General features: G+C 39.0%; 2 protein-coding genes across 13 annotated transcripts in view; one reads left to right on the plus strand and one right to left on the minus strand.

The window, feature by feature from the left end:
* Positions 1-3,727, plus strand: part of ank2b (ankyrin 2b, neuronal) — a 91,026-nt gene extending 87,299 nt beyond the window's left edge. For both annotated transcript variants that reach the window (XM_067580427.1, XM_067580428.1), the window contains one exon: positions 805-3,727. In XM_067580427.1, the coding sequence (XP_067436528.1) occupies positions 805-1,039 (235 nt within the window). In that variant the 3' untranslated portion in view covers positions 1,040-3,727. The remainder of the gene's footprint in view (positions 1-804) is intronic.
* Positions 3,728-7,122: 3,395 nt separating this feature from the next.
* camk2d1 (calcium/calmodulin-dependent protein kinase (CaM kinase) II delta 1) overlaps positions 7,123-26,017 on the minus strand; it is a 110,124-nt gene continuing 91,229 nt past the window's right edge. For 4 of the 11 annotated variants that reach the window (XM_067580431.1, XM_067580429.1, XM_067580432.1 and 1 more), the window contains exons 14-20: positions 24,781-24,840; positions 22,141-22,185; positions 19,963-20,011; positions 10,768-10,843; positions 10,561-10,655; positions 9,820-10,048; positions 7,123-8,814 (exon numbers count right to left, since the gene is read on the minus strand). In XM_067580431.1, the coding sequence (XP_067436532.1) occupies positions 8,811-8,814; positions 9,820-10,048; positions 10,561-10,655; positions 10,768-10,843; positions 19,963-20,011; positions 22,141-22,185; positions 24,781-24,840 (558 nt within the window). In that variant the 3' untranslated portion in view covers positions 7,123-8,810. The remainder of the gene's footprint in view (positions 8,815-9,819; positions 10,049-10,560; positions 10,656-10,767; positions 10,844-19,962; positions 20,012-22,140; positions 22,186-24,780; positions 24,841-26,017) is intronic. The other 7 variants (XM_067580439.1, XM_067580437.1, XM_067580440.1 and 4 more) reach the window with 2 other exon arrangements.

Genomic DNA, 26,017 nt, shown 5'->3' on the forward strand with positions numbered 1-26,017 from the left:
GTCTTGACTGATGAAAAGTGGTATTATGAAATAAAACTGAACTAAAACTAAAATTAAAACAGCTGCAATGAAAAAGATAAAGTAACATTTCATAATTATATACTAGATTTTAAGAAATTTATTTCACAATTTTATGTTTATACAGTATATTTTGTGTATTTATTCATATATTTTTTATTTCATAATGTTGTATGTATTTATTTATTTATTTAAGATTTGTAGGCATCAAAAATAGAAAATGAAGAAGTGCGTTTTCTGTTTTCATTTTGAGTATTTTTTGTATTAAATTAAATAACTGAAGTCAAAAAATTATACAAGGAAAAAATTCACTATTATGGCAGTGTTGTGTTATAGTAGTGCTTTGGAGTATCCAGGACATTATTTATTAATGGAGTTTTCATTTAATTCTGGCAGTAATTATGCAATGTAATGTGCAATTTCAAACATTAAAATAATTAATGGGGAAAATGTTTTACCCATAAACAATATGTTACAAAAATTATAATGAAAATTAATGGGATTTTTCTGTTTTATTTTTTGATTACATCATGTGCACATAAACTATAAATTAAATTTCTATTTGATTTAATGACGCTATTTTAATATTGGCAGCCCTGGACTTCCATAGTAAGAGAGCATGACTATTGTACTGAAGTCATTCTTGGTTTATTTAATGGAGTAAAGCCTGGTCTGCCAGGGTTAGGGTGGTAGACATGGTCAGTGACTGACAGTCCATCAGAGTTAGCTGGGATGTGGTGTAACTGTTCTTCTTTGGTTCCTCTCCTTTGTCCCTCCACTCTGCAGAAGCCAGATGCGTAAGTCGCGAACCCAGAAGAGGACTGTGGTGAGGGATGCCCAGGGGAAGCACGTGCACCTGGAGCGTCTGGACGACACCCCAGACGCCCTGCAGCCCGACGCACTGCAGCAGCACCTGCACCGACTTCTTCAACACTACTGCGAGGACAACCAGGAGAAGGAAGATGAGACGGATGATGACAGAGAAGATGAGAAGGAGGAGGAGGAGGAGCGTTTTGACTGAGCAGCTGCTTCCCTACATCTTCCACTGAAGCCTTTGGTGACGTACTCTTCCTCAGATCATGATGTTCCAGATCCCTTTCTTGTTATCCTCGCTGATCACTGGATTGTTTTTTTTCTGTCTTCTTCTTTTTGTGGAATAATGGAACAGTATTTCTGTGCTTTATTTTGTGTTTCATTTGCTCCTTTTGTGACCAAAGATAGCACCCCTCATTTTTCGGATGAATTTTTTTTTCCGGTGTTACCCATGTTTTTACCTTTTGGCTGCTGTGGTGTGATTAAGGTACGACGCACCAAAGGTGGATCCAAGTCAAGGGGGCATCTTGGACGTTCGCCTCATGCACGGGCCTCTTCGTGAAGAACTCTTGTAAACATTTGTACATAGAGGAGATGAAAAAATCATGCTTGGACTGGGAAAAAAAAGAATAAAAAAAAAATTCAAAGCATTTAATACATTAGCCCACCTAAACCTGCTGTACATGCACCGATTCAGCTGGAGAATGGCCACGGTACAGATGAGATTAATGTTACATAGGAGTGAATGAGTGTATCATCATGGACTCTTTACAGCCAAACATCAACCTGTTGATCTGTTTACAAAGAGGTGTGCACCTTTAGGCTGTGTGATCACACCTTTTGTCTTCCCATCATGCATCTGCTCTTTTTTTAGTTTATGTGTCTGTCCTGCTAACGTGTGTCGTGCATTCACATTTTATCCGTCACAGAGCTGCCACCTCTGTGTGTGTATATACAACGTGTCATTTGAAAGAAAGTAGTGATGAGGAATGTTTTCTGATGCAGATCGAGCACTTACCCCGCTGTCCTCATAACTCTTAAGCTGTGTTTCACCTTCACACGTGCTGCTCCTCACCTTAAACTGCAGCACTCACATGATTGTCCTCCATCAAGCCTTTTAAAGGATTAGACCTATATTTTTCTTCTTACTGTCAACGAACCCCATGAAAAGACACAATCCAACAATGAATTGATCTACTTACAAGTATTGTGTGTGTGTTCAAAGTCTGATATATCTTATTAATATGTCTTATTATTGCTGTAGACCTTTGTTGTTGTCCAAAAACACTAACACATCAGAGAGCCACACCGCTGCACTGGGTCACATGTTCTCTCATGAGGTACATTTTCAATTCTCTGATTTTGAAAACACTACAAACCGCTGTTTTATCATGGGACAAATAAGTCAACGTGAGGTGTAATATTATTAACAATTTTTAGATTTTATTTATGCTGATGAATTGTTTTGTTAAAATTAGTAGACTTGTGTTAACCTAAAGGGGCACTTCACATGTTTCACATGTCAGTCTACTTATCAGCCCAAGAAAACTGTTGTATAATGTCTCAATATTGTCAAGTCTGATAAAATGACCCTGATGATGTCATGGTGATGTCATCAGGGTGATCTCAGCTTGTCCTTGGAGACTAAATTATAACAGAAAGCCTGCGTTATAAAGCGTGAGTTAAAGTGTGTAGTGTGAGTGTGAGTTAAAGTGTGAATAAAGTGTGGAGTTGAAGGGTTGTTTACAGAGCAGTGTGTAATGAAGATGATGCTATTGACTTGCATTATGGGAAATGTAGGATTAAGGATTTTTTGGAGTTTAACCCATACTAGGGACTAAAAGTCAGGATGTCTCTTCTCACTTCTCCTGACAATTTTGAAATTTGTGTTGTGTTTTCTAACTTTTAAGTTTCCTAACTTTCTAGAAGTGCAATATAAAATGTAGTGTGAGTGTCCCTTTAAGACCTGATCAACAAAGGAACCAAAAAACATCCTTTGAAACGTTTGCTAAAAACTACAGTGAGCAGCTGTTTTAGGAAATTACAGAACCTTTTTAAAAATAAAACTACTAGCTGTTTTTAAAGATTGACATCTTCAGCGGGAACCAATGAGCTTGGAGCTGAGAATCACAGACTGAGAAAACTATTGAGAGACAGACTAACACATTATTGATTTGGTCTTTTTATGGGTTTTGTTGACAGAAAGAAAAATATAGAATAACAATCTGATCCTTTAAGATTGTAGTCTCCACACAGAACAGATGCTTTGCTTTAACTTTTGTCTTGTTATCACTGCTATCAAAGGATCAACACATCATCTTAATTTCTGAGCACAGGTTGACTTCCACATACGTACAGACCCTCTGCTTATCAGTTATCACACATACTTCCTTATTTATTTATTGCTGTCTGTTTGTGATCCCTGTAAACTCCGGCGTTTGAAGCTGAGAGTGGTGTGTGTGTGTGTGTGTGTGTGTGTTTGAATGTGTTCTAAACCTAAAAGTAATGACAATTTTTTTTTTTTTTTGCCATTGTAGACAAACAGGATTCAGTTTGAAAGTTGGTAGAAACATGTTGAGACTGATGAAGTGTGTTTGGTGTTCATCTACAGTTCACACTTTATCTATGTAACAATACAATCCTACACGTTGCCATTTACTTTGAGTGTGATCCAATGGAAGAATAAAAGAAATGTCAAAAAGAGACCACCGATTTGATAACTGAGCATCTTGTTTCCATGGTGATAACAATATATACATATAACAGTGCTATTATCTATGCGGGCATGTATGAGTTTATCAAATTATTACTAAAAAAAAATAAACCTGAAACGCTAACAAGGCATAGCAGCTGCAGTGTGTACATGGCAGACAAATAAAACTGTACATGTGTCAAATGTGAAGTGATGTGGTTCTTTCAAACAGCAGCTGAAAGCAGCCGGAGGTGACTCTCAGACTTCAGTGAAGTGTTGAGCAGTGCAGGAGTGTCAGAGGTAAAACGTTTGGTTGATATTTCACTATAAAACTTCAACAGAGTTTATTCAAAGTGACAAAAATGAGATTTATGCAAATAAATAACAGAACTGAACACAAAACAAACTGAGCTGGTGAACAGTTCAAAGCAGGAGGCTCTGTGGTTGGAATTTAGTGACAGTATTTTACTGTTACAGCTAGTTATTAGTTCAGCAGTTATTTTTGCACGTAAAACTGGCAAATTAACTGAATTAAACTTAAAAAATAATTAGAAATGTTGTGACACAAATGACAATGACACAAAACTATAAATTCCTTCATTATATATCAGTGGAGGCTGGTCCATAGAGGCAGAGGAGGTTGATCCTCCTTTATTTCTTGAGAGGCAAAAGGGACATCAAAATATAAAAAAGAATATTTGGTTGAAATAAACCATTACCAAATCTCAGTATTTATAAAATATTTTTTCTCTCTTCTTTGGAAAAAATCCATTATTGAAATTCTGTTTAAAATACTTCAACAGTGACACCCGGTGCCTGCTGACCTCCGCAGGGCGGGATCTCTTACATTGGACTAAATGTATTTCATTTTTTTTCATTCTAATCTGTGATTGGCCATGACACGTAAAATGATGCTCCAAGGGAGGCTGTCCTCACCACAGTCTATGGTCCTCTCTAACCAATCAACAACCAGAATGCAATATTGACATCGAGTTGGTCCAATGATAGTTTCCAGGATTCATCTTCAATTCTCTCCACTGTAAAGCAGAGTAGCAGCAGTAGATAGCTCCTTGCGTTAGCCAACATAACAGTTAGCTTGTTGTAGCAGCCTGAAGGACTCTTTATACATCCATGGAAGGACTGTTAAAGACTGTTGTTAAGCTGATGGGAGAAATGATCTGGTCTATGCAGCGCAGCAGCAGTAGGACGCTGCCGGGGAGGCTGGAGAGAGAAGCAACCGAAGAAACAACCAGGAGAGTTAGCTTGTTTGTCATTGTTGCTAATGATATCAGTCTAGTTAACCAGCAGCCACAAAGTTCTATTAACTAACAAACAAGATGACCAACAGCTACAAATGGACGTTATGACATGAATTCTTCATCTCCATGAAAGAAAGAAGAAGACGTCAGATAATGTGAGTCAGATACAGCTTCTCTCTGTCTCTTTGGTCGCTAATTTCATCTCTGATGGTTAAATGTCTCTGTGTGCCTTTTTTCTGTTTTTTATTTCCTTATAATGTGTTGTGGGTAACGTTAGTTTGCTTGTTGAAGTTACAGTGAGATGTCTGGACTCACTCATTCATTTGGAATTGATCAGTTTTTAATTGAGTGGTTGTTCAGTCACCTGTTGATGATGTGTGATTAGTGAATGAGTGTGCAGGAGGTCTGGCTGCCTGCTTCTGACAGTTTCTTTAGTTTGTTTTTAAGCTGAGTCGTATATTGAATAATAAGCTTAAAGTAACTAGAATAACAAGTGTTAACTAGTGGTGTAACAGATTGTAGTTGATCCGTGATCCGTACGGATTGCCCCCCACGGTTCAGCAGGCATATGAACTGTGGATTAATTGCAAAATGTAATGTCTCATTTAAGACAAAGTAAACAAACTGCTGTAAGTACAAGTCATGGACAGACAGCGTGTCGCTAACAGGGATTTTGAAGAGCGACATTCAAACCAGCATCTAACGGGTCCGAAGTGATATTTGAGTTATGTTTACCTGCTATTTAATGTGCTGCAGCTGATTAGCATCTAGCTGCTAACTGACGTTAGCAGTGAATGTTTGTTATCATCAAGTTTTGATGATGTGGACAGAGGCTGTTTCATTCACTGTTTAAAAGAGGAAGGTTTCATGCCTCATGTAACAGGGTCAACTGTGCAGCATATTACAATACACAAATTTAACCATTTACACAAAATGTGTAAATAGTTAAATCCTGACGTGCTATTCCTCCAGGGTCAACAGGTTGAACATTTAAGGCTCAGTTCATTGTACCCCTACGTACACTTTTGTGGGTGCAGTTGCCGAAATAAATAGTGGCCTCCAACGAGACACTCGTCTGAGCCTCTTCCTTACGACACAACGCAGAGTCAACCGGTTACACTCATATTGCAATAACTGAGCATTGAATATTTAATATATTTTATTTTATTTAAACATTGGACATCTTAAATGTCGTTTACATTTGAGACCATGGGCAAAAGTTTCTTGCTGTAAGTGTGTTATAGAATAAATGGAAAACAAAGTTTTATTTGTCTCCCCCTTATTTTTTTCACTGATCTTAAAAATGATCTGATCCGTGACTCAAATCCGTGATACGATCCGAACCGTGAATTTTGTGACCCGTTGCACTCCTAGTGTTAACATGTCAGCTTTGTAGACTATATTTTATATGTGGTGCACATAGATAAGAGTGTGTAAGTCATGTATTTGATGCATGCATTCATACTTTCTGATGTGAACCTACACTTTTAGATCTGTGAATGTTTTTAGTGTTCAGCATTGATCTGAACCTGTATCACATTATAAGCTTTGTGGTACTTTATATATTTCTGTATACTAAGAAAATACACAGGAAACACATGTAAATCATGTGATATCTTGTCTGTTTCTGATGAAAACATAAATCTGTTGTCACAATAGAACAATACTATAAATTTGAATGTAACTATGTTGGTAAAATGACACATCCTGAACCACTGCATAGCTAAAATGAACACTTCTTTGTTTAGAAACAATATGTATATGCTAAATGTCTTTAAAGAAGCAGCATTTACACCACTCAGGGGTTTTTGTTTTTAAAAGCAAATTGTTTTATTGGCATATAAAATTACCCCCCACCCCACTGATTTCATCAGGTGGGTGACAGTGATATAGTTTGATGTGGTTTGTTGTGAGAGTCCATGTTGGCATTTAAATGCAGATGGTTATATTATTGTGCTGACAAATAATAGCACACTATTACACACATGGTGATTAGTGGCTCATTAACATGTCCAGGAATGTGAATTCAACTTAAGTGTCTCCCGGCAGCATATTTGAAAGTTTGCACCTCCTGGATGATAAGAAGTTTCCTGTCTGTGTTTAACTGTCAGCAGGTCATGATGGGATGTGTTTGAAGTGGACGTTGCCTCAATCAAACACGGTGAGATTTCACTCAGTAAATATTATGTTAATATAATGATTTATTGTAGAGATTCATGTAGAAACTCATCTCATTTATTTCTCCCGAGTCTTTGCAGCACATCAGCAAAAGCAATAATGTGAACGATCTGAACACATCAGCAGATAATGAGCAGAAAAAAAGATGAACTGAAAAGCAAGTCATTTGGCATAAATCACACACTTTATTTGATATTTCTTAAACATACATCAGACTTGTCCCATAATAGTAACATTATATACCAGAGTCCCTTCAGGGATTTCAAAGCTTCTTAGAAAGATAAAAACAAAGTGTGATGATTGTGGAACAAATGTGATTTAACTGTTTTCTGAACAATTCAGTGACAGCATGACTAAACACACCAACGCAAGAAAAAAAAGATCTCACCATTCTTGGAAAAAAAAAAACGTGAGCCCCTGTGACTTTATCTGTGAACGTGATCTCCCCGTGATTCGCTTCTGGAATTTATTTCCCATTTAGTTTTTCTATAGAAATTTTAGAAAACTGTGAAGTGTTTTAAAATATTCATTGTTTACACTGCTGCAAGTGCCGACTATCTCCTGTCCCCCTGATTTAACAGTGGTTCTAAATTAAAATCACAAGAGCGGTGATATAACAGTGATAATTGTGGGAATCATGAATGGAACTTTACTTCCTGGACCAAATGTTTCAGCTGAAGTTGGCATTCATGTCAGTGTCATGATTCTACTTTAGTCTAGTCCAGTGTGAAACATGGTGTCGTAAATGATCGGTGCACACCAGTCTAACATAGAATAAAGGAGGGAATCACCAATAAAGACTCAATGAAGGGTTAAAAGGGCCGACAGGAGAGTAATAATGATGTGATGGAGGGACGAGCTACTGCATCAATAATCACAATATAAAAAGTAAACAAAACAAAATAGAACAACTGATAAAATTCACAGAATCAGCTCCTGACTTACTGTATGAAAATATGATCTGACTGCAGAATGGCCTGAATGTCTCTGTAGTTTACATTCTATCTTCTCACATGTTGTTCTGTGATGATGATGATGATGATGATGAAAGTCCACACACACACACACACAACATTATGTTTTCATTGATTTTCCCTTTTAAACATGTAGTTAAAATTCCTAGTAAACATACTTAGTGCCAACGGCAAACAAGAAAACTGATTTTTGTAAAATTAGCCAACTCAGCTCATATGGATACTGATGAAGATTAAGCAAAGAGAGCAATTTACATCAATTACCAAAACCTCTACGTCACCGAAACTAAAGCAAGCTTGTGTCTGAGCTTTTTATAGATGCCAAGTCTGAAAAGATACATGAGTAAAAAGCAGATATGTGATATATTGGTCATTGTGCCAAAAGGCAGAAACATCACAATAGCTCATGAGTCCTCAATATGTGCAATATTCAAATGAAAAACTCTCACTACATGATGACTGGAAGGTTTCACATATTTCACCAGCCCATTAAAAATTAATTAACTGGAACAACTGGCTCCTCCATCTGAAAACAGCTTCTATTTAAAACATACTGGATCTAAAAAAAAAAAAAAAAAAAAAAAAAACCTCAGAGTAATAAAACATGCTGCAGATGTTGATGTCACCACACACTCTCACTACAAAATGATATTGTCAAGACTTGAACTTTTTCCTCCCTCGTTTTGTTTTTCTTTTACATTTACAGTAATTCAGTCCAGCAGCGACAATATGTAAACAACACACTGAGAGGGCGGAGCTCTAGCTATCATCATGGGCAGGGATTGGCTGAGGGGGATTTTATGGACACTTGGTGGGCGGGGTCTGGTCAGCTGACAGCTGTAGGCTGGAGGGTGTTTGGAGTCGGAGGTCGTCCTCTCAACTGGAACACAAATCACACGGTGATTAGATGCACAGTTCTTTCATGATGTTTGTTTCCTGTTACATGTGCTGCTGTATGTGATGTCGTTTGTGGATAAATATAAAAAGATGACATGTATGGAAGACCAGAGACGCCACTGCTGAAATTATTTATTCATTATTTTTTTTTAAATATTTTGATTAAAAAATGAAGTCTGTGATCTCAAACAGACCATGATCCCACGATCATTAGATTCAAATACTCCAGATTCTGTCAGTCATCTACATTTGTTGATGGGACTTTTATCCTAATCGATGTCTGGTAGGACGGCTACTGTCAGAGATTGGCTTGGACTGGATTAAACTGATGCCAAAATTGTAATTGGATTATAACAGCAGGCTGATGACAATTTTATAAACACTTATAAACTATTTTTGCTCCACCGCCAAAATAAAAAAAACTGAATGACACTCTGCAGGGTCATCAGCAATCACTGATCATTTCAGTCATTTATAGTCGATTGAATCGTCAACGCCGACATTCTGCTGTCGTAATCATGTGTTTGAGGTTTCTTCTGGAGTTTTACCAAATCATCGGTGCTGCATGTTGCGCAGATTGTGAAACCCTCTCACGCAGATGTGTGATTTATGAGTTTGTGCTGGATAAACACAGCTGATTAGACTCAAATAAGCAAATCCTTTCTGGGAATATTGGAGCTTTGAATGAGGATGAAAGGAACAAACTAATTATCCTGAGTTATGATGATATAAACTTCTGCTGTGCTGCCATCATGTTTATTTTTTTTAGGATTGCTGGGAGTAGATTAGTAAACCTGCACGGTGCGTTTCATAGTTTATATAAAACATGCGTACAACATGTTGGAAACAGATTATGATATCTCAACACAAAACAAATATATAACTTTTTCTGAGACACATTCAAATATGTACCAACATGAGCAAACATCAGATGAAATGGACACAGTGTAGAAGCTTTGTGAACTCATCATTCTGGCATCAATCTTACTTGGTGGGGACGGTGGGCGAGCCGGAGCGGTGGAAGTGGATGTTCTGCCACTTGCTGTCGCGGCGGTGCCAGATGCGGGTCTCCTCTGACTGCATGGTGCGAGGCAGGCCGTTGCCGTCGATGTACTGGGTGAGGCGGATGTAGGCGATGCAGGCGGCCTCGTCTCCGATCAGGTGCACATGGGGGTTGAGCAGGATGGTGTGGATGGGCTGCTTCCCCTTAGACAGAGCTGGACAGGAAGAGAACATGCAGGGAGGTGAGGAGGTGGAACAGGAGACGGACTCTGAGCGGAGCTGTGACGCAACACCGAACATCAGGAGGGTCTTTACACAACTTCAACTATGAGTCAGGGGCACCGTTAATAGTTACATTTTTATTCAGTGATTACTCTTCAGTTACCATCAGAGACTCGACACTACACACATGTTTTACATTGAAAGTCTCCTGCAAAAAGTTGCATTATTGGGTATTTTTGAACATTTTTGTTTCTTTCCTTTGAATTTCTGAACCTTCTTGAATGAAATCAATCTGGCACACATGTGTCTCATGATTACAGTCTGTTCAAATTCAAATCTAGAGGGAACATTTCTAAATATTTTCTACTGTTTAAATAACTCATTTAGAGGTTTGTGCTGCACTGGCAGGGGTATGAACTCTCTGAGAACTTTCACTTTTATTCACATTTTAGGACTATACAGGGTTTGTTTTTTATCAAAGTCACGATCCAAAGCAATTATTTACCGTTCTCAAAGTAGAAGCGGTGGAAGTCGGTGCCCTCAACCAAGTTGCCCAAAGCCTCAGGCTCAAAGGACGTGAGGCCGGGATCACATATCTTCCTGAGATACAACAACAGAAGGCAGCTTTCAATCACAGGAATGTTGGAACATTTGCAGAACTCTTGTCAGTCAGATAATGAAGGTTTGAGTAAATAAAAGTGGTTGAACTGACGTGTAGGCCTCAAAGTCTCCGTTGTTGATGGCCTCGATCAGCTGCTCGGTGACTTTGATGATCTCCTGCTTACGAGCTGAGAGACACAGGGACACAGGAAGTGTTAGGTTTCTATATGTGACCCCTGATAGAATGAACAGAAGCACACATTAAAACCAAGAGTGGACAAATGTGGAACATGAGGACAACATGGATCCAAACGTCACAACATCGGGATGTTGAGGGACTGAGGCTCACATCGGTAAATACAAACATCACGCAAAAATGAGTGAAGAAAACACTGGTACAGTAGGAAGTTAGTCAGCATGGTTCAACATATGAACATTGAAATTACCTTTCATGCTAAGTAGGTGAGCTAGAAAACAATGAATGCAAAGAATAAGTGCTGTTGTTGTGGCTGTAAATACTGTAAACCCACTACTGACAGTTACAGGATGGAGAACAGGATGATGACATGTTTCATTACACATAGTTACACACACACACACACACACAAACACACACAATACTGTAAATCCACTTTTACCTTCAACAGTCTCAAGTCCACTGTTGTTCCCTGCTAACTGAACACTGACATGACCACTGATCCCGTCAAGTGACACTAAAACAAATAAAAATCTAACTGCTGAGAGGTGAAACATGTTCACTAGTACACTTTCCTCTTTTGTATAAGAGTAAGACTTGCAGCTCCAGCCTCACACACACTAACTGTACAGTATAGAGTAGCAGGAGGAGACACTGGACACACAAGATGACAAGATCCTAACCAGGAAACCCTCTGATTGGCTGGTTTTGCAGAAAGGCTGACACAGCTAAAGTACTGTTAGTTTAAAGTGTCCTTTTGCACTCATGATGGACTTTACTTTGCAAATAGCAAACTGCACTGACTACACAGACACTGTAGACGTTTGCTTACATATACTATGAGGCTGACATGTGCCTTTACAAACTGATTTACATTTATAACCAACATTCACACACATCTGGAGCAATCTGCATCCTCTCTACCACCTGACCTACAGCTGCCTGGTATATGACTGGCTGTTTACAGGAAGCCTTTAACATGAATGTTGCTGTCCACTCTCTCTCTTGCTTGGGAGGAGGGGCCAACTTTAAATGTTGTGTTTATAAACACCAACCAACAAATCCTGCATAGTGTACCTTTAATTACAGTTTTAGTTTAGGTGTTTTTTTCTATTTTGTGAGACTTTTGTTCTTGTTCTGTTTCTGTACCGATTTTGTGCCAAAATCTTCATCAATACCTTACTTTGAAGAATTTCATTTTAGTGTTGCCCTCCTACTATATAACACTGTCAGACTAACAATGGACAGTTTTTTTTTCGAGTATCACAGTTACAAAAGAGTGAGCAAGACCAGAGATATTGTCTTTTTTATCCCATGCATTCCTCTTCCTTGACAAAACCTGGTGCCTACATTACCCACAATGCAACTTGACTGTTTGGCTGGAGATTTGGATGTGTTATACTAGTAGCGGTTAATGTAGCCTGGAGCTGCTAGCCTCCAGCAGAGATGAGGAGCGGGCTACAGAGGTCTAGGTTTACCAACATTGACTCAAATGACATCACTTGAGGCAGCTGATCAGATTTCACACAGCTCCCTCTGAAGACACACAAGGCTTTATACTACTTTTTACACATGCAACACCTGGAAACATGCTAATGTGTAAAATCAGTGGATTTCCCCTTTAATAGGCTGTTATTTCTGTACAGTGTTTCTGCCTGTACGAGCGATTTGAATCACTGAACAAATCAGAGATGTGAGCAGTGATCTGGAACCAGGCGACACACTTACAAGATATTTTACCACCTAAACAAATCTCAGTCTAAAATTGGCGTATCTGATCAAATGTACCAGCTGTCATTACCAGCTGACATTATGAAAGAAACTATTTCTCATATGACTTCTAAACTTCTAATGAAAGGAAACTCTGAATGCAGGATATTTATTTTAAAAGTATTACTCTGGGAGATAAATACTTTCACTTAAGAAATTATGAATTGGGGCACTTCTTCTTCTGCAGCAGTACACAACAAAACAGCTTAAGACACACTAGAAGCAGACCAGTGTTTCTCTGACAGCACTGACACTAAGTACAGTCCAGCCTGACAGTGACTCTACATTGCACAGCCTGGATCATGTGTCATGTATTAAGCAGGTTTTTGACTGTATTGAATAGCCTGATGGTGTTCGCTGGGTTTTTTTTCATGTCAGTGAATCAGTGTGAGTCAATATGAACAGCTTGGCTCCCGCTGCTGTCAGAGTCTGGAGAGAGGAAATATGCCTTTTGAGCTTCTGTCAGTTGAATAATAGTCTTTTCCTCTGGGATCTCTTATTAGAGTATGTACACAGAGAGATGGAGGGTTGGTACACACACACACACACACACACACACACACACACACACACACACACCCACAGTGCATGGTTACAAACATAAAGAAACTAAGCAGATAGGCAGTGGCGCGACTGTCAGGCCAGAAGAAACAAAGCACAGAACCATTTACTGTGACTGCAGGAGGAGATGAGTACTGTGCTGCTACTTTATTTGAGTAGAATGCATTAGATCAGGGTGTGGTACTGTACATGTTTTATACTATTTCAAAAACAACACCCAGGTTTCTGTACCAAAAAAAACACAACATAGATTTTGGTACCCTACTTTAGCAAGTGTAGACAAAAAAACCCCCATTAAATTTAAGATATTGTTGAAGTAACTATTGTTTTACTTCACAAAAGACGCCAAAGTCCTCAAATGTTCCATGTTGTCTGAACACAAGAAACCGTACAAGAACTTTGCCTAAATGAAAAAGTGTAAAATCAGAAAGCTTTAGACTGAAATCAGGAACTGTTGGATCATGAAATAAGTAAACGAGATATCAAATCTGACCAGACATTCAGTGCAAGCTTTAAGTACTCAACAGAGTGAAAGCATTGATTCCAGACACACATTACTCAACAAGTCCAAGTCTCAATAAGCTGGTCAACTAAAGCACAATACACACGAAGAAGGACGTCACGATCAATAATAGATTCAAAGGACAAAACACCTGAGAGTCTGTGACACACTCCACAGAAAGGCATTTAGCTGCTGATATCATTCAGAGCATTCAAGTGGACGTGTTTATATTCTATACAAGGTTTGTCTGTGAGTCACTGCTTTATTGTGAATGAAATGAAACACTGAGAAGGGGAAATCACTCCCATATCTGTGTGGAGGGGTCACAAGTGTACACAGACTCATTTCCATTAAGAAGTTCTTCAGGGTGTCATGACAGTGTCTGGCCTGTGAGAGGCGCTAGAAGACAGCAGCTCTGCACTGGGACGCGGTGGACGAGGTGTGGTTCAGTTTTAATAGCACTGAAGTCTCACAGAGGTCTTTTGAATCCAATATTTTTTTTATCCTTAAACTTTTTTTCAGAGGACAGGACATTTTTAAAAATAGAATATTTTGAGCTGAATCACTTAGAGTTGAAGTTAAAGTGACCTTGTGTCTGAGTCTGGAGCTAAATGCAGGTTGTAAAGCCTGTCATGTTCATTTCATACTGTAGTAACTCCACAAAGACAAAAAAGTAAATTAAGTTTAATGCATGTTATCATAAATATGAGGTAATACTCATAAGTAGTAACAAATTATATTCTTGAGATAATACAGAGCCAAAATGTATCTGAACATCCTACATTGTAGCATTTTTTATTCAATCCCAGGAAGACTGAGCATAAATTCACTGTAAAAAACATACAGTTAGAGAAATTAGAAGTCAAAATAACTTCTTTGTTTGTTTCATTTGTTTTGTTGCTGCCTAAATCTTGCCTCTACCTGTAGCAGACAACATATTATATATCCATCTTATCACTGAAGCCATCTGTCTGCTTAAACCTAGTTATCAAAAGTCGGGTGAGCGTTCCTATGGAAGCCCAATATCAATGTTAAATGATGTGTTGACCTGTTACTAGCCTGCAGTGTGCCATCATGAATCTACTGAACGCTCTGACCTGACACACCTTTAAACTGTCTTTCAATCCTATTCTCACCTGAGTAAAGAGCAGATTCTCTGCAGCATGAAACTGACTTTTATCCACATTGTATCTGCTCAGGTACACCATGGCCATGGCCTGCTCAGTAGTCCAGCCACCATCACTGCATCTTTAACTCCACTAGTCTTACATATGGTTACCAATTAGCAACCGCTCTGGTATGAGAAACTTTGCATGCATTAATCATCAGTACTGAAGGGGTCAAGCTTTTCACTGCACCAGCCCTGAGTCTACTAGAGACTTAACTGTTGTCAATACTTACAGTCGTTTCCTAAGTACTACGTAAGCTTACATTTGTCTTCCATCAGAAAACACTTAAGACAGATAAAGGTGCATATTACATTTCTCAGTCTACATGGTCATTTTTGTATTGCTAGAATGATCAGCATCCAGGAAATTTCAAGTAAAACAGAGAGTTAAATTTTCAGTTATACTAACTGCTCACATGTTTCCTAATATATTCTCTAGATTTTAGGGCTTGCAATGACACAATACACTTGTGAATATCTTTAGTGACATCAAAAGGTGGTGAAGCTTGCAGCTTCTTCCCCTGCACTGAGGAAGGAGACTTACACTGGGAGTCGATGGGGCCCAGACTGGGATGGGGCACCCCGTGCTGGGGGCCGGGGCCCTGTGTGGAGGTGTGATGAGTGCCGCAGTGGTATGTGGTGAGATGGTCAGAGAAAAAGACCAGAAAGGAAGATGTGAAGAAGAGGAGCAGGAAGGCAGCGACCAGTGTCCACAGGATGTACTGGCAGCACTCCTCACCACTGGGCCAATCGCTACGAGAGTACCAGCAGGGGGAGAAGGAGGAGGAGGAGGAGGAAGAATGGGAGGAGGAGTGGGAGGAAGGCTGGTGAGAGATGGAGTGGTGAGAGTCTAAGTGTTTAAGGTGGTAGATTTGGGGACTGGAGGAACGAGAGCGTGCTGAGATGGAACAAGTGGTGCAGAGGAAGAAAAATGAATGGATGGATTAGAGGATGGATGGAAAGAAATGTAGATCAGAAGAGTGAGGGCAGCATGAATGAAATGAAGAAAAGGAAAACATGAAATGAAGAGTAAATGTAAAGCATGCAGGAAATGAATATTTGCTCAAGGCCCTCAAATCTCCAAATAGAGCATGTAAAAATGTTCAGGGATGAAGAGATGAATATCAACAATAATGTAAGACTCTTTCCTCAGGTGGAAGGTTGTGTTGGAAGAACATGGGTCTAAGCATTAAAGTAACAGTCCACCTGTTTAGGAAACAGTCAAATAAAAACACTGATATCAAATTCTACCAAGACAGAGATAAGTCTATAGGGAGGAATTTGAGTCATTTTGGCTGTGCTACATGTGGCAATGAAGTTTGGCTACACCTGCGTTAAAGCAGTGTTAGTTATCAGTGCAATAACCTGTAAACACAACTTGGTCATATTATCACCATATAAAGTTGATATGGCTAGCATGCTAGCAAACAGTTGCCTCATTGGCAGACACAGAGCAACATTCATTTCAGGTCGTGTTTCTGGTCATTCAGGGAACGCATGTCAAAATAGTCACTCTCCTTTTAGCTCTGTTTTATTTAGCAGCTAAATGTCTGTTTAGTTGCTAAATGCATCTATGCTCACCAGCTAGTTGCTAACTTTGTCAGCTGTTTGGTGCTGGGCATGTAGTGTAAAGAGGGTTTATAAAAGCTTTTCCACTGAAAACAGCTGGCTGCTGCTGCTGGAAAACAGGTTAATGAGAGCAGAGAGACTGAACCAAAACAGTAAAGTTACAAGCTGTAAAACCAAAACAATGTGCTGAAAGAGGCTAAAACGCTCTGTACAGCTAAGGGGAACTGCCGAGGTGGGTGACAATTCTCTGTGGCAACACCTTTCACGTCCACATATTTATTTGATCCATTGTTAACATAAAAATATTGATTAGTGTAGCTTTAAGTAACACACAACACTGTTCAATGCAATTTGGTAAGTTGTCTGCACTGTAAAGAGCAAATTTTCTGCCAAATCCAAGATGTTCATAATGTGCAATGTGTATAATGGTATTCACAACATACCCAATGATTTTTGGATGTTAAAATGCCAAAACTTAATTCCTGTGTAAAGTGAAAGTGGTGCGTCATAGTGATGAACCCACAGAATTATCACCAACTCTGTGGTTCTCTTCAGCTCTACAGAGCTTTTTTAGCAAACTCTGCTCTTGACAACCGGGTTTCCAGCAGCAGGAAGTTGTATTCAGTGAAAAAGCTCTCATAAACCCACTGTAACTACCTGCTAGTTAGCAACTAGCTGGTGAACATAGTGGAACATGTAGCAAGTCAAGAGTCAGATATTTTTCTCAGGAGTTGGTGGAGACCAAACAGAGCTAAAAGGAGAGTTAAGACCAAACTTACCTTCATCATGTGGTAGGAGACCAGCCTTCAAATGAATGCTAATGTAGCTGTGTATGCTGGATGTGTAAATAGGCAATTGCTTGCTAACATATTAGTTATGAAGACAGTATGACAGATGTTGTGTTTTCAGTTTGCTGTGGAGTTAATTCAGCCCCCAAGTGGCCAAAAATAAATAAATTAATTAATAAAGCTTCAGCATCCTTTTTACAATTTAAATACCTCCTTCTCCATTAAGCACACCACTGCCTCCATCTTTCAACTAAGCCACCAACGAAAAGAAATAGCTACTGGCCACTTCGCTACTGCGAAATCCTTTTAATTCAAAGGAAATTAGACAAGTAGTCTCCAACCATTCATCAATCAAATCAGTGAAAATTAGTCATATTCAAGAAATAGGAAGTACTATAATCACAACTCCCGCACTTTTATCTTCCCACTTCCTGCCACAGATATCTTCTCAACAAAGGGATCACTGCTGAAATCACAAAAGATGTCATGATTAAAACCTTCCCCTCCTTTCTTAGAGATTTCTAAGAATCATTGTAGGCTGATGCTCTGACTGAAGTCATGAATACAAGACAGAGGGACAGCTGTATCATCAAGCTGTATTACACTATCAAGTAAAAGAATAAAAGCAGAAAAAAAATTATGAAGGGAGAAACGTCTTTGGAAACACACTTCTGAAAAAACGATCTAATAAATAGAGCAGTGTAAAGCGATTTCAAAGCTTGGCTGAATAAGGTCACTGGAGCATTGAGGAATGATGACCCCATCAAGCATGAATAACAATGGAGGCCTTATAAAGGGCAGTGGTATGTCTCTTAATGGGCCTGTGTATGTACAGTACAACAAGAAGAGCGGCACATATGCTGGCACACACACTCACACACACTCTGCAGTGAAAGATATGAATGTGAAGAGCCTCTATTCTATCTCCAGAATAAAACAATGCTAAAATGACAAAGGAAAAATGCTTTTAGAAAATGTTACAAATGTGTAAGGATTCAAATCTTGAGCCTGACAGATTCTCTGTTCTATCAAAAGGTCACAATGTAGTGAACAATCAAAACACACAAAGACACAATCACAAATCAATTCCACTGCTTAGGCTATTAAATGTCTCAAATATTCATTTCACTCTCTTTCTTTGTCAAACTACAGCCTGTGAAGTGCTGGGTATCAGGTGTAAGTCTGCTTCTACTCAGCAGAATATTTCCACATTGTTGTCATTTACTGTAGTTAATTGACTTTATAGCCAATGAGTCCTAAACTCTGATTATTTTCAGTCTCAATTTTAATGTTTTGCTCTCAAGTGTTTGAACTTGAACAATTAAGCACCACTCGAGCCAGTGTTACTTCCTGTTCATCAGTTAACATTCTTTCTCAGACAGAGCATGGGGGTGTGGTTAATAGTCAGACGTAATCCATTACCATGGCAACCGGATAGCCATTCTAGTGCGCTGACGATGTGTGGGAACTAGATTACATGTCAGTAACAGAGATACAGTATGTGAAATCCACAGGTGAAATCAGACAATGGCTTCTTTATTGTTGGATCATCTATCTGAATATAGTAAATTTTCCCCCTGAGTGGACAAGGGTGCAAAAGCACGCATTGCACCCCCAGTTTAAAATTTTGCACCCTCAGCTGAAATTTGACTAATAAATGCCAAGTACAGCGCAGTAGGTCTTAGGCACATGGGCTGTGTGGGCGTGCATGCGCATTTGCTATTGTGGTTCATGTATGTGCAGCAGCACAACGTGCAAAAGGGCTGAGTTAAGGTGAATATAGATGAGCATGTGTGGTTATTATTAAATACTCTCTCAGCCAGTCACATCACTGCTCTCATAGGACTGAAACAGTTGTGCCAATCACAGTTAAACGTGATAACAACAGCTCAACAAATGGAAAACTTTTCTTCAGGAAATGTCTGGATGGTCACACAACAGCGTTTGCACTTCAATATATTTCAAGGATGAAACATGAGATGCTACTTTTGCTAAAAAGAAAGTTGGAAAAGAGGCTGATGATCCCTGTTAACTCGACGTCTCCTTCATAAAAAAGCAGAATATCAAGTTATAGCTGACCAGTCTGATGTGTGTAGAGGTGTGTGTGGTTATTCTGTAGCAGCCTGGTGTCATCAGATGGTTTAATGAAGGTAAAGGCAGTGAAGAGCCAGGTGTAATAGCACTGCACTCTGGCACAACACTTCTCAGCGTCTGCAGATTTATCAACATATCAGTCTGCTGGGATTTAATGAACTGAAAGAGAAGTTTTTTTGTTTAGATTGTGGAGAACTACAGATGCAAATTAGCTTTGAGCTAACTCCTGTGCAGTGCATCTTTAATGTTTGAAACTGCACACTGGGTCAATCAAGTTCGACAGCTATTTTTTTCCCCTGAACTGTTAATCTGATCATGCTTTAAGTATGTGGTGTTAGGACAGCTACAACATGAAAAATGAAGCAATATGAATCATGAGAAATGGAACAGGTTGAGACTGAAACACACTAATATACAACGAAGAACAAATTCATGCAATTGACACAACCAGCAGCATTAAAAGGTGCTATCAAAAAGTTTTTGTGAAAAACATGGTTAACCCAAGCCTAATTATAATGTAAGACAGAGCGACCGTGTCGGGGAAAGAAAGGTGACCTTAAACTGTGATTTGAAAACTTCAAAGGCAGCGCTGTTGAAACAGACTTGTTTAATGAGGTGCATGGGAGTCATCCTGCTTAGTTTAGTTTGAGCGTCCTTACCTCTCACGTCCTCGTCCTCAATGGTAGTGTTGGCACTCTCGCTGGACTCCTGTCAAACGACAAATAAAGATCCCATGAGGCTTGAGGATAACCAGCACGACATGAAAGCACAAAGAAGCTGAGGGCACGCATTTCATTTCCACTGAGATCAGTCCGCTCAGCATTCATTCACAGCAGGTCATTTTATCATCGTCTACTTCAGCACTTGTTATACACTAATTTGGGATCAGACTTCAAACAAAACCTTATTGTTGCCCAAGAGATGGTGAGAAGAAACAGTGAAGACGTTAAACTGTGATGATTGAACGACTGATTTTGTCATAGAATTGGTTTCTAGTTGTTTGATTTCCTTTTGGTCAGATGTCAGTAGAATTTCTCATTACAATGTCACTGAACATGATCAGAAATATAAATACAGACTAGATATTCAAATATTATTCAGGCTTATTTACCATTTGGGTCTTATTTTTGCAGTTTTGGCTATCATTTCTATCATTTACGATAACAATGTACTCAAACGAATTACAGAGATCTGAGAAATGGTGATGTCACGACAATGAAGTCTGATTATCTTAACTACTGGTTCCCAACCTTTTAGGCTCGTGACCCTTTGAAATGATGAAGAGATTCATTTCCTTTTTAGATAGTTTGATTTGAATAATTTAGAGGCCTGATAAAGGGTACAATTATCTCATAGTCCACAAGATAAAAACATGGAAGACCGCCTGAAAAAATAAATCTATTAGAAAAAGTATGTTTTTTCTGCTTTTCTCACAACCATTCAGATTTATCTAGTGACCCTTTGCGTGGGTCCTGACCCCCAAGTTTGGAAACTGGTCTTAACCATTTTACTTGGAGGTAAAACCTAAAGTGAGCATGCCCGAATCTGATAATGGCTATGATTGATATTGATAAAGACCACCTAAATTTGTATGTTAAAGAACTGTGACTAAGATATGTAGTGAGCTTGACATTTTGCAGTATAAAAGTAAATTGTGGACACTGGTGGACTTACTACAAACATACAGAATTTTTGATATAGTTAGCCCAACCATAGTAAGTACAGTAGCTGAAAGTTGAACCAGGAATTTGGTCTATAAACTGTGACTTATGTTTACAGGTAATAAGTGTACTGTTCATCTTTGTTTTCTCCTCCAAGTAAGTGTGTCTGATCGTCTAACTGCTTGTGTTTCTTGCCGTCTTCTTGCAATGTCAGCATGTTCCCAGATCTCAGCAATTACTGTTAGGAACAAGCTTATTTTTACTGATAGGAATGACAGCCAAAACTAAACTCCTTTACTCATAAAAACACGTGCTTCCTTTTTCATCACACTGTTACATAAGCAATATCTCATCTTGCATGACACATTACTTGGACTGTGGTCCAATCATTACTTGAGGATTAACAAATATCTGATAAAAAAAACCCACACAATATTACATCGCTACAAGTGATGACTTAAGCAAGGCTGCACATTCTGTTCACTTATGTTTCTGCACAACACTTGTACTATGCACAACAACACGTTTGCTACACTATGAGCTTACACCATTCACCATGTCACCGCACAAAGCAAAAGATACAAGCATGCACATGTTCTCAAACTGTCATCTTATGGATTATACAAGATGATGGAGATCCATACATCTGCACAGGCAAATCACCTAGACACGTTTGATGGAGTTGAGGCTATTCTGATAAGGATTTGGCTTGGAACAGCTTTGGCATCCATGTTATTGCATGTTTATTCTGTTCCAACATCATGCATAATCCCTCTGTCACACAACTGTAAAACTGACTGACGTTACAATGACAATAGTAGCACATGCTTCTCAGAGGTTTAAGCAATGACATGTAAGATGACACAAACTCATTGTAACTCTCTGACGTAACTGAAGATCATACATAATGACAACTGCAGAAAACAACAGAATAGTATTGTTAAAACACAAAAATGTACCCACAGATGACCAAGAAACATTAAGTCAAAGAATTACATGCAACAGTTGTAAACAGCATGCGATATCTAACAGAATCCATAGTCCCTTGTCGAGTGTTGAGAACATCCAACAGCACACGAACATCATTGTCAGAAACAACTTTAAGGCTCTATTCTAAATGGCGCACAAGTCACCAGCAAGCTAATGCTTCACACTAGCATCCGGTTAACTGTATACCTTGTTTCCATCAGCAGGGTTGTGGATAACAGTGGTTTGAGGCTCCTGATATGAGAGGACCAACAGTAGGAAGAGAAGTTGGTGCAGAATGAAAGTGAGTTAGAAAGGAAGTTTGACAGAAAGGTCATTTTCAACAGGGAAAAAAAGAAGTTGTGAAGGAAGAAAGGCAAAATGACTAAGCTGCTAAAAACAGAATCACTATACTACAGAACTATTACAGATAGAAGGGATGTTGTAGTAATGGAAGTTGTGAACACTTCCCTCAAGTTTATCAAGTCTTTTACTGCAGATGATCATCAAGATTTAGCCAACACTGACAGGAAAGTGACAATAACTGACATCAAACACAGATAACATGCTAGATGATCTATTAAAAGACTACATATCTGCATTTCCTGGCAAACGGCTGTAGAGCGCAAATGGTTTTTCTACAGCTAAAACACACAGGAAAGGTTAACATGACTACATAAAAGGCAGGCATATGACCAATTACACACAACTTCATAAATACAAACATATATCTTTATTACGCCAAAAAAATGATCAAAATCCATGTAACAGAAAAGTAACAAGTACATTGTCAGGATGGATTTCCCAGTCACAAGTGCAGTACATGCTATTGCAAAACTGTTTGCTGTACACTGCTGCTGTGTTCACAGTGTCCCAGCTGAGCTGTGTAACATGATGTAACTTTGAGTAAAACCCCTGACAGGCGAGGCTGGGTGATCTACTGGTGAACTCGTCACAGTAATGATCATGTTTTCTGGCAGAAGTACATGGTCCCTAGTCAGGATAATGCTACTGTGGTCATGGCTTAGTGCTGTATGTGTGTATGGATACTGTGAGTGTAACAGTGAGCCAATCAGGCTTCTTCTATAGAGAAGCAAAGCGGAAGGAGTTATTTTGGGTGTCCATGATTCTGGAAGTCATTTTTTGCATCATCAATAATTATTGTATTGTGTTGTATTGTATTAATTAGATAAACATGAAACTCTCCTGATTGAATCATTGGTACAAAAGACGGTGCTAGAAAAAAGTTATTTGATAAAAAAAAAAAGTCAAAAAAGGTACAAATCTAAAACTTTGAAGGTAAGGTTCAACATTTTTGAAAATTTTCGTTCTTTTTGGCAGTAAGATCAGACGCTTTCTTTTTTTGTTTACCTGAAAAAAATAAAAAATAAAATAAAAATGACAATTTGTGGTTGTAGGCAGAGCTGCATGTTGGAACTATTTCTTGATGAACAACAGTGTATCCATCTACCCAGCACCAATGTGCAGTGTTTCTGGTGACTCCCAAAGGTACTACAGGCACAATGGTACCAAACTTGGCAACCTCACTGTGACAACAGGACTTTGGGAAGTGATTGCGTCTAGCTGTTCCTCGACAAGAAATAGTTCTAGTATGTAACTACCCCTGAAACCACAAACTGTAGTTTTTACATTTCTTTTTGTGTATAGATTAAACAAACAAGATACAATGCGTTTATTACTAAGCTTTAGAGGTGTATTTTTGAACAGACAAAAGCCGGGCTAGCTGTTTCCCCCTGCCTCTAGTCTTCATGCTAAGCTAGGCTAACAACGTCCTGACTCCAGCTCCCTACTTAACACACAGATTAATATTGACTCTCAGAAAGAAAGTGACTAAATAATGATGTCAAACTAATAATTTCCCAAAATGTTGAAGTATTCTTTGTAGAGAGAAGTCAACTAAATCTCCCAAGGAGCATATGAGTAAGAAACATAGAATGACCAAACTTTAAATTCTGTTTGTGTTGTGTTTATCCTTAACGCCAAGCAGAAGCTAAAGATTACGCTTAGCACAAACCTGATAATCCATTTACTTACTACTATTCTGGTTTAATGTTAGATGAATTCTACAACTATGGTGTGTTCTTTGTCCTTGTTTGCAACAATGTCTGTTTGGTGCATCTCACTGGCGTCTTCTCCAAAGCAGCAGCAGCAGTTGAGGCTTATGGGTACTGTAGTATTTAGAGCAACTGATCATACCAAACTGATGGAAAGACAGCATGACGTCTCAGAAATTAGGTTGAAATAATTAAAACTGCTGCCCATAACATAAACCTATGGTATTGGTTTATTATCCAGGAGACTCCTGTGTTTCTCTGTTGATGAATATTGAGGTTATTATCAACAAATATTCAAATGGGTATTTACAATGGTAAGAAATACCTCTGAAGCAAGTGGCTCCTCCAGCTTTGCAACTCTCAAAGTCCCAACCTAATAACAAACCAGTGTTGTCTCCAGTTTGGTTAACAACAAAGGCTTGAAACCTGTGGCAACAGTATATTAGCCACGGTTGACATGCAATGGCCCCAGGGTTGCCATTACAGCCATCATCAACAACAAAGGAAAATGTAGATCATGTACAGCAATGTGGCAATGCAATAAAGCAATCCATAAGTGCGTGTGGACGGCTCATGTTACACAACCATTGAAGACATTTGTGGTTCTTAAAGCTTTATGGAGCAAAACAACCACCATCGACAAAGTCAGAAAGGCGTGGAGTTCAACAGAACTGCGTAATCGGGAAAGATGCCACTGAAAGTACGGACAGCTGGGTAGTTAGACAGAGACAGGGTCATGCATACAGACAGGCAGGCGGGCAGGCAGACAGTGTACCAGAGAAGGAGTGGGGACAGGCTCTTTGGGGCTGGTGACCACATTGGCCTTGTTGTTGATCTGGAGGGACAGAGTGGACAGACAGGTAGACAGACGAGACAGGGCAGAAGTGACAAGGCTTAGTGTCCAAACAATCGGTCTTCAAGCAGCTGCTGTGGAGGGAAAAGTGGAACATTGTGCTCAAGAGTTGCTGTCAAGAATGGCGGGTGTCATTAAGTCAGTCCATCACTGTGCATCATATGTGCGACATGTCCAGCACTAGACAGCAGCAAATAAACCTCCCAGTATACTGTGTAAAATCACTTAAGCTCATAAAAAGGAGAGTTCATAAACCAAATTTTTATCAGGCGCCTGCCTGCTCATAAAGCTAGACAAAGAGAGATAAAGAGAGACAGATAGTCTGGAGTGAAACAAATGATTCAATTACTTGGTAGAAGAATGATGAATTAGGTAAAACTGTTTTTTTACTCTTCTCCTTGTTGCATGGGCACTGCTTACTGCCTGTACCACAGTAAAACCAGAAAGAGTCTGAATGCTGTTTGCCTGTAAGAAATGGACAGTACCTGACATGATATAGTATTCTCATGCACACTGTTCTCCTGCTAAAAACAGAATTCTATCTTTGGGAAAAAGAATTACAATAAAAATCTGATTTAATTGGATGGGTTTATTACTTAACACAAAGAGCCACAAGGAAAAGTTAAGGGGATTATATACACGATATGGCCTGAATTTGCTTTTTCTGAAATTACAGTTTTGACAAGACTAAGCTGTGTTCCACTTCCATACAAATTGTATGCAGTTTATACTGTATACTTATCCACACAGTATACTGTTTTTTGCAGTTAGTATACAATAAATCAACATACTTCATTTTATTCTAGCAGGAAATGACACAATTTGTGCAATTTGCAACTTTGGGACTCAAACTGTGACTTCAGAATATCAACGCTGGTAACACCTAACAAAAAGACTGCAAAATGTTTTTTCAAAAATTCAATAGTTATTTTTTGTTTTCTATTTGAGTTGTTCTCTGGAGCTGTTTCACCACCAACCACTTTCAGGCCCAATCCCAAACCAGTCCCTACCCACTACCACTCCACCACCAAGTGTCACTCCAAATCAAGTTACACTTGCAGCTGTGGAGGGCACTTCTGATGAAAGGGGAGGGTATAAATGAATAGACAAATTATGGGACGCTCTTGCCACTTTACCGGAACAACGAAGCAGCCGTCAC

The sequence above is a fragment of the Thunnus thynnus genome, chromosome 22, assembly GCF_963924715.1.
Source record: "Thunnus thynnus chromosome 22, fThuThy2.1, whole genome shotgun sequence".
NCBI lineage: Eukaryota > Metazoa > Chordata > Actinopteri > Scombriformes > Scombridae > Thunnus > Thunnus thynnus.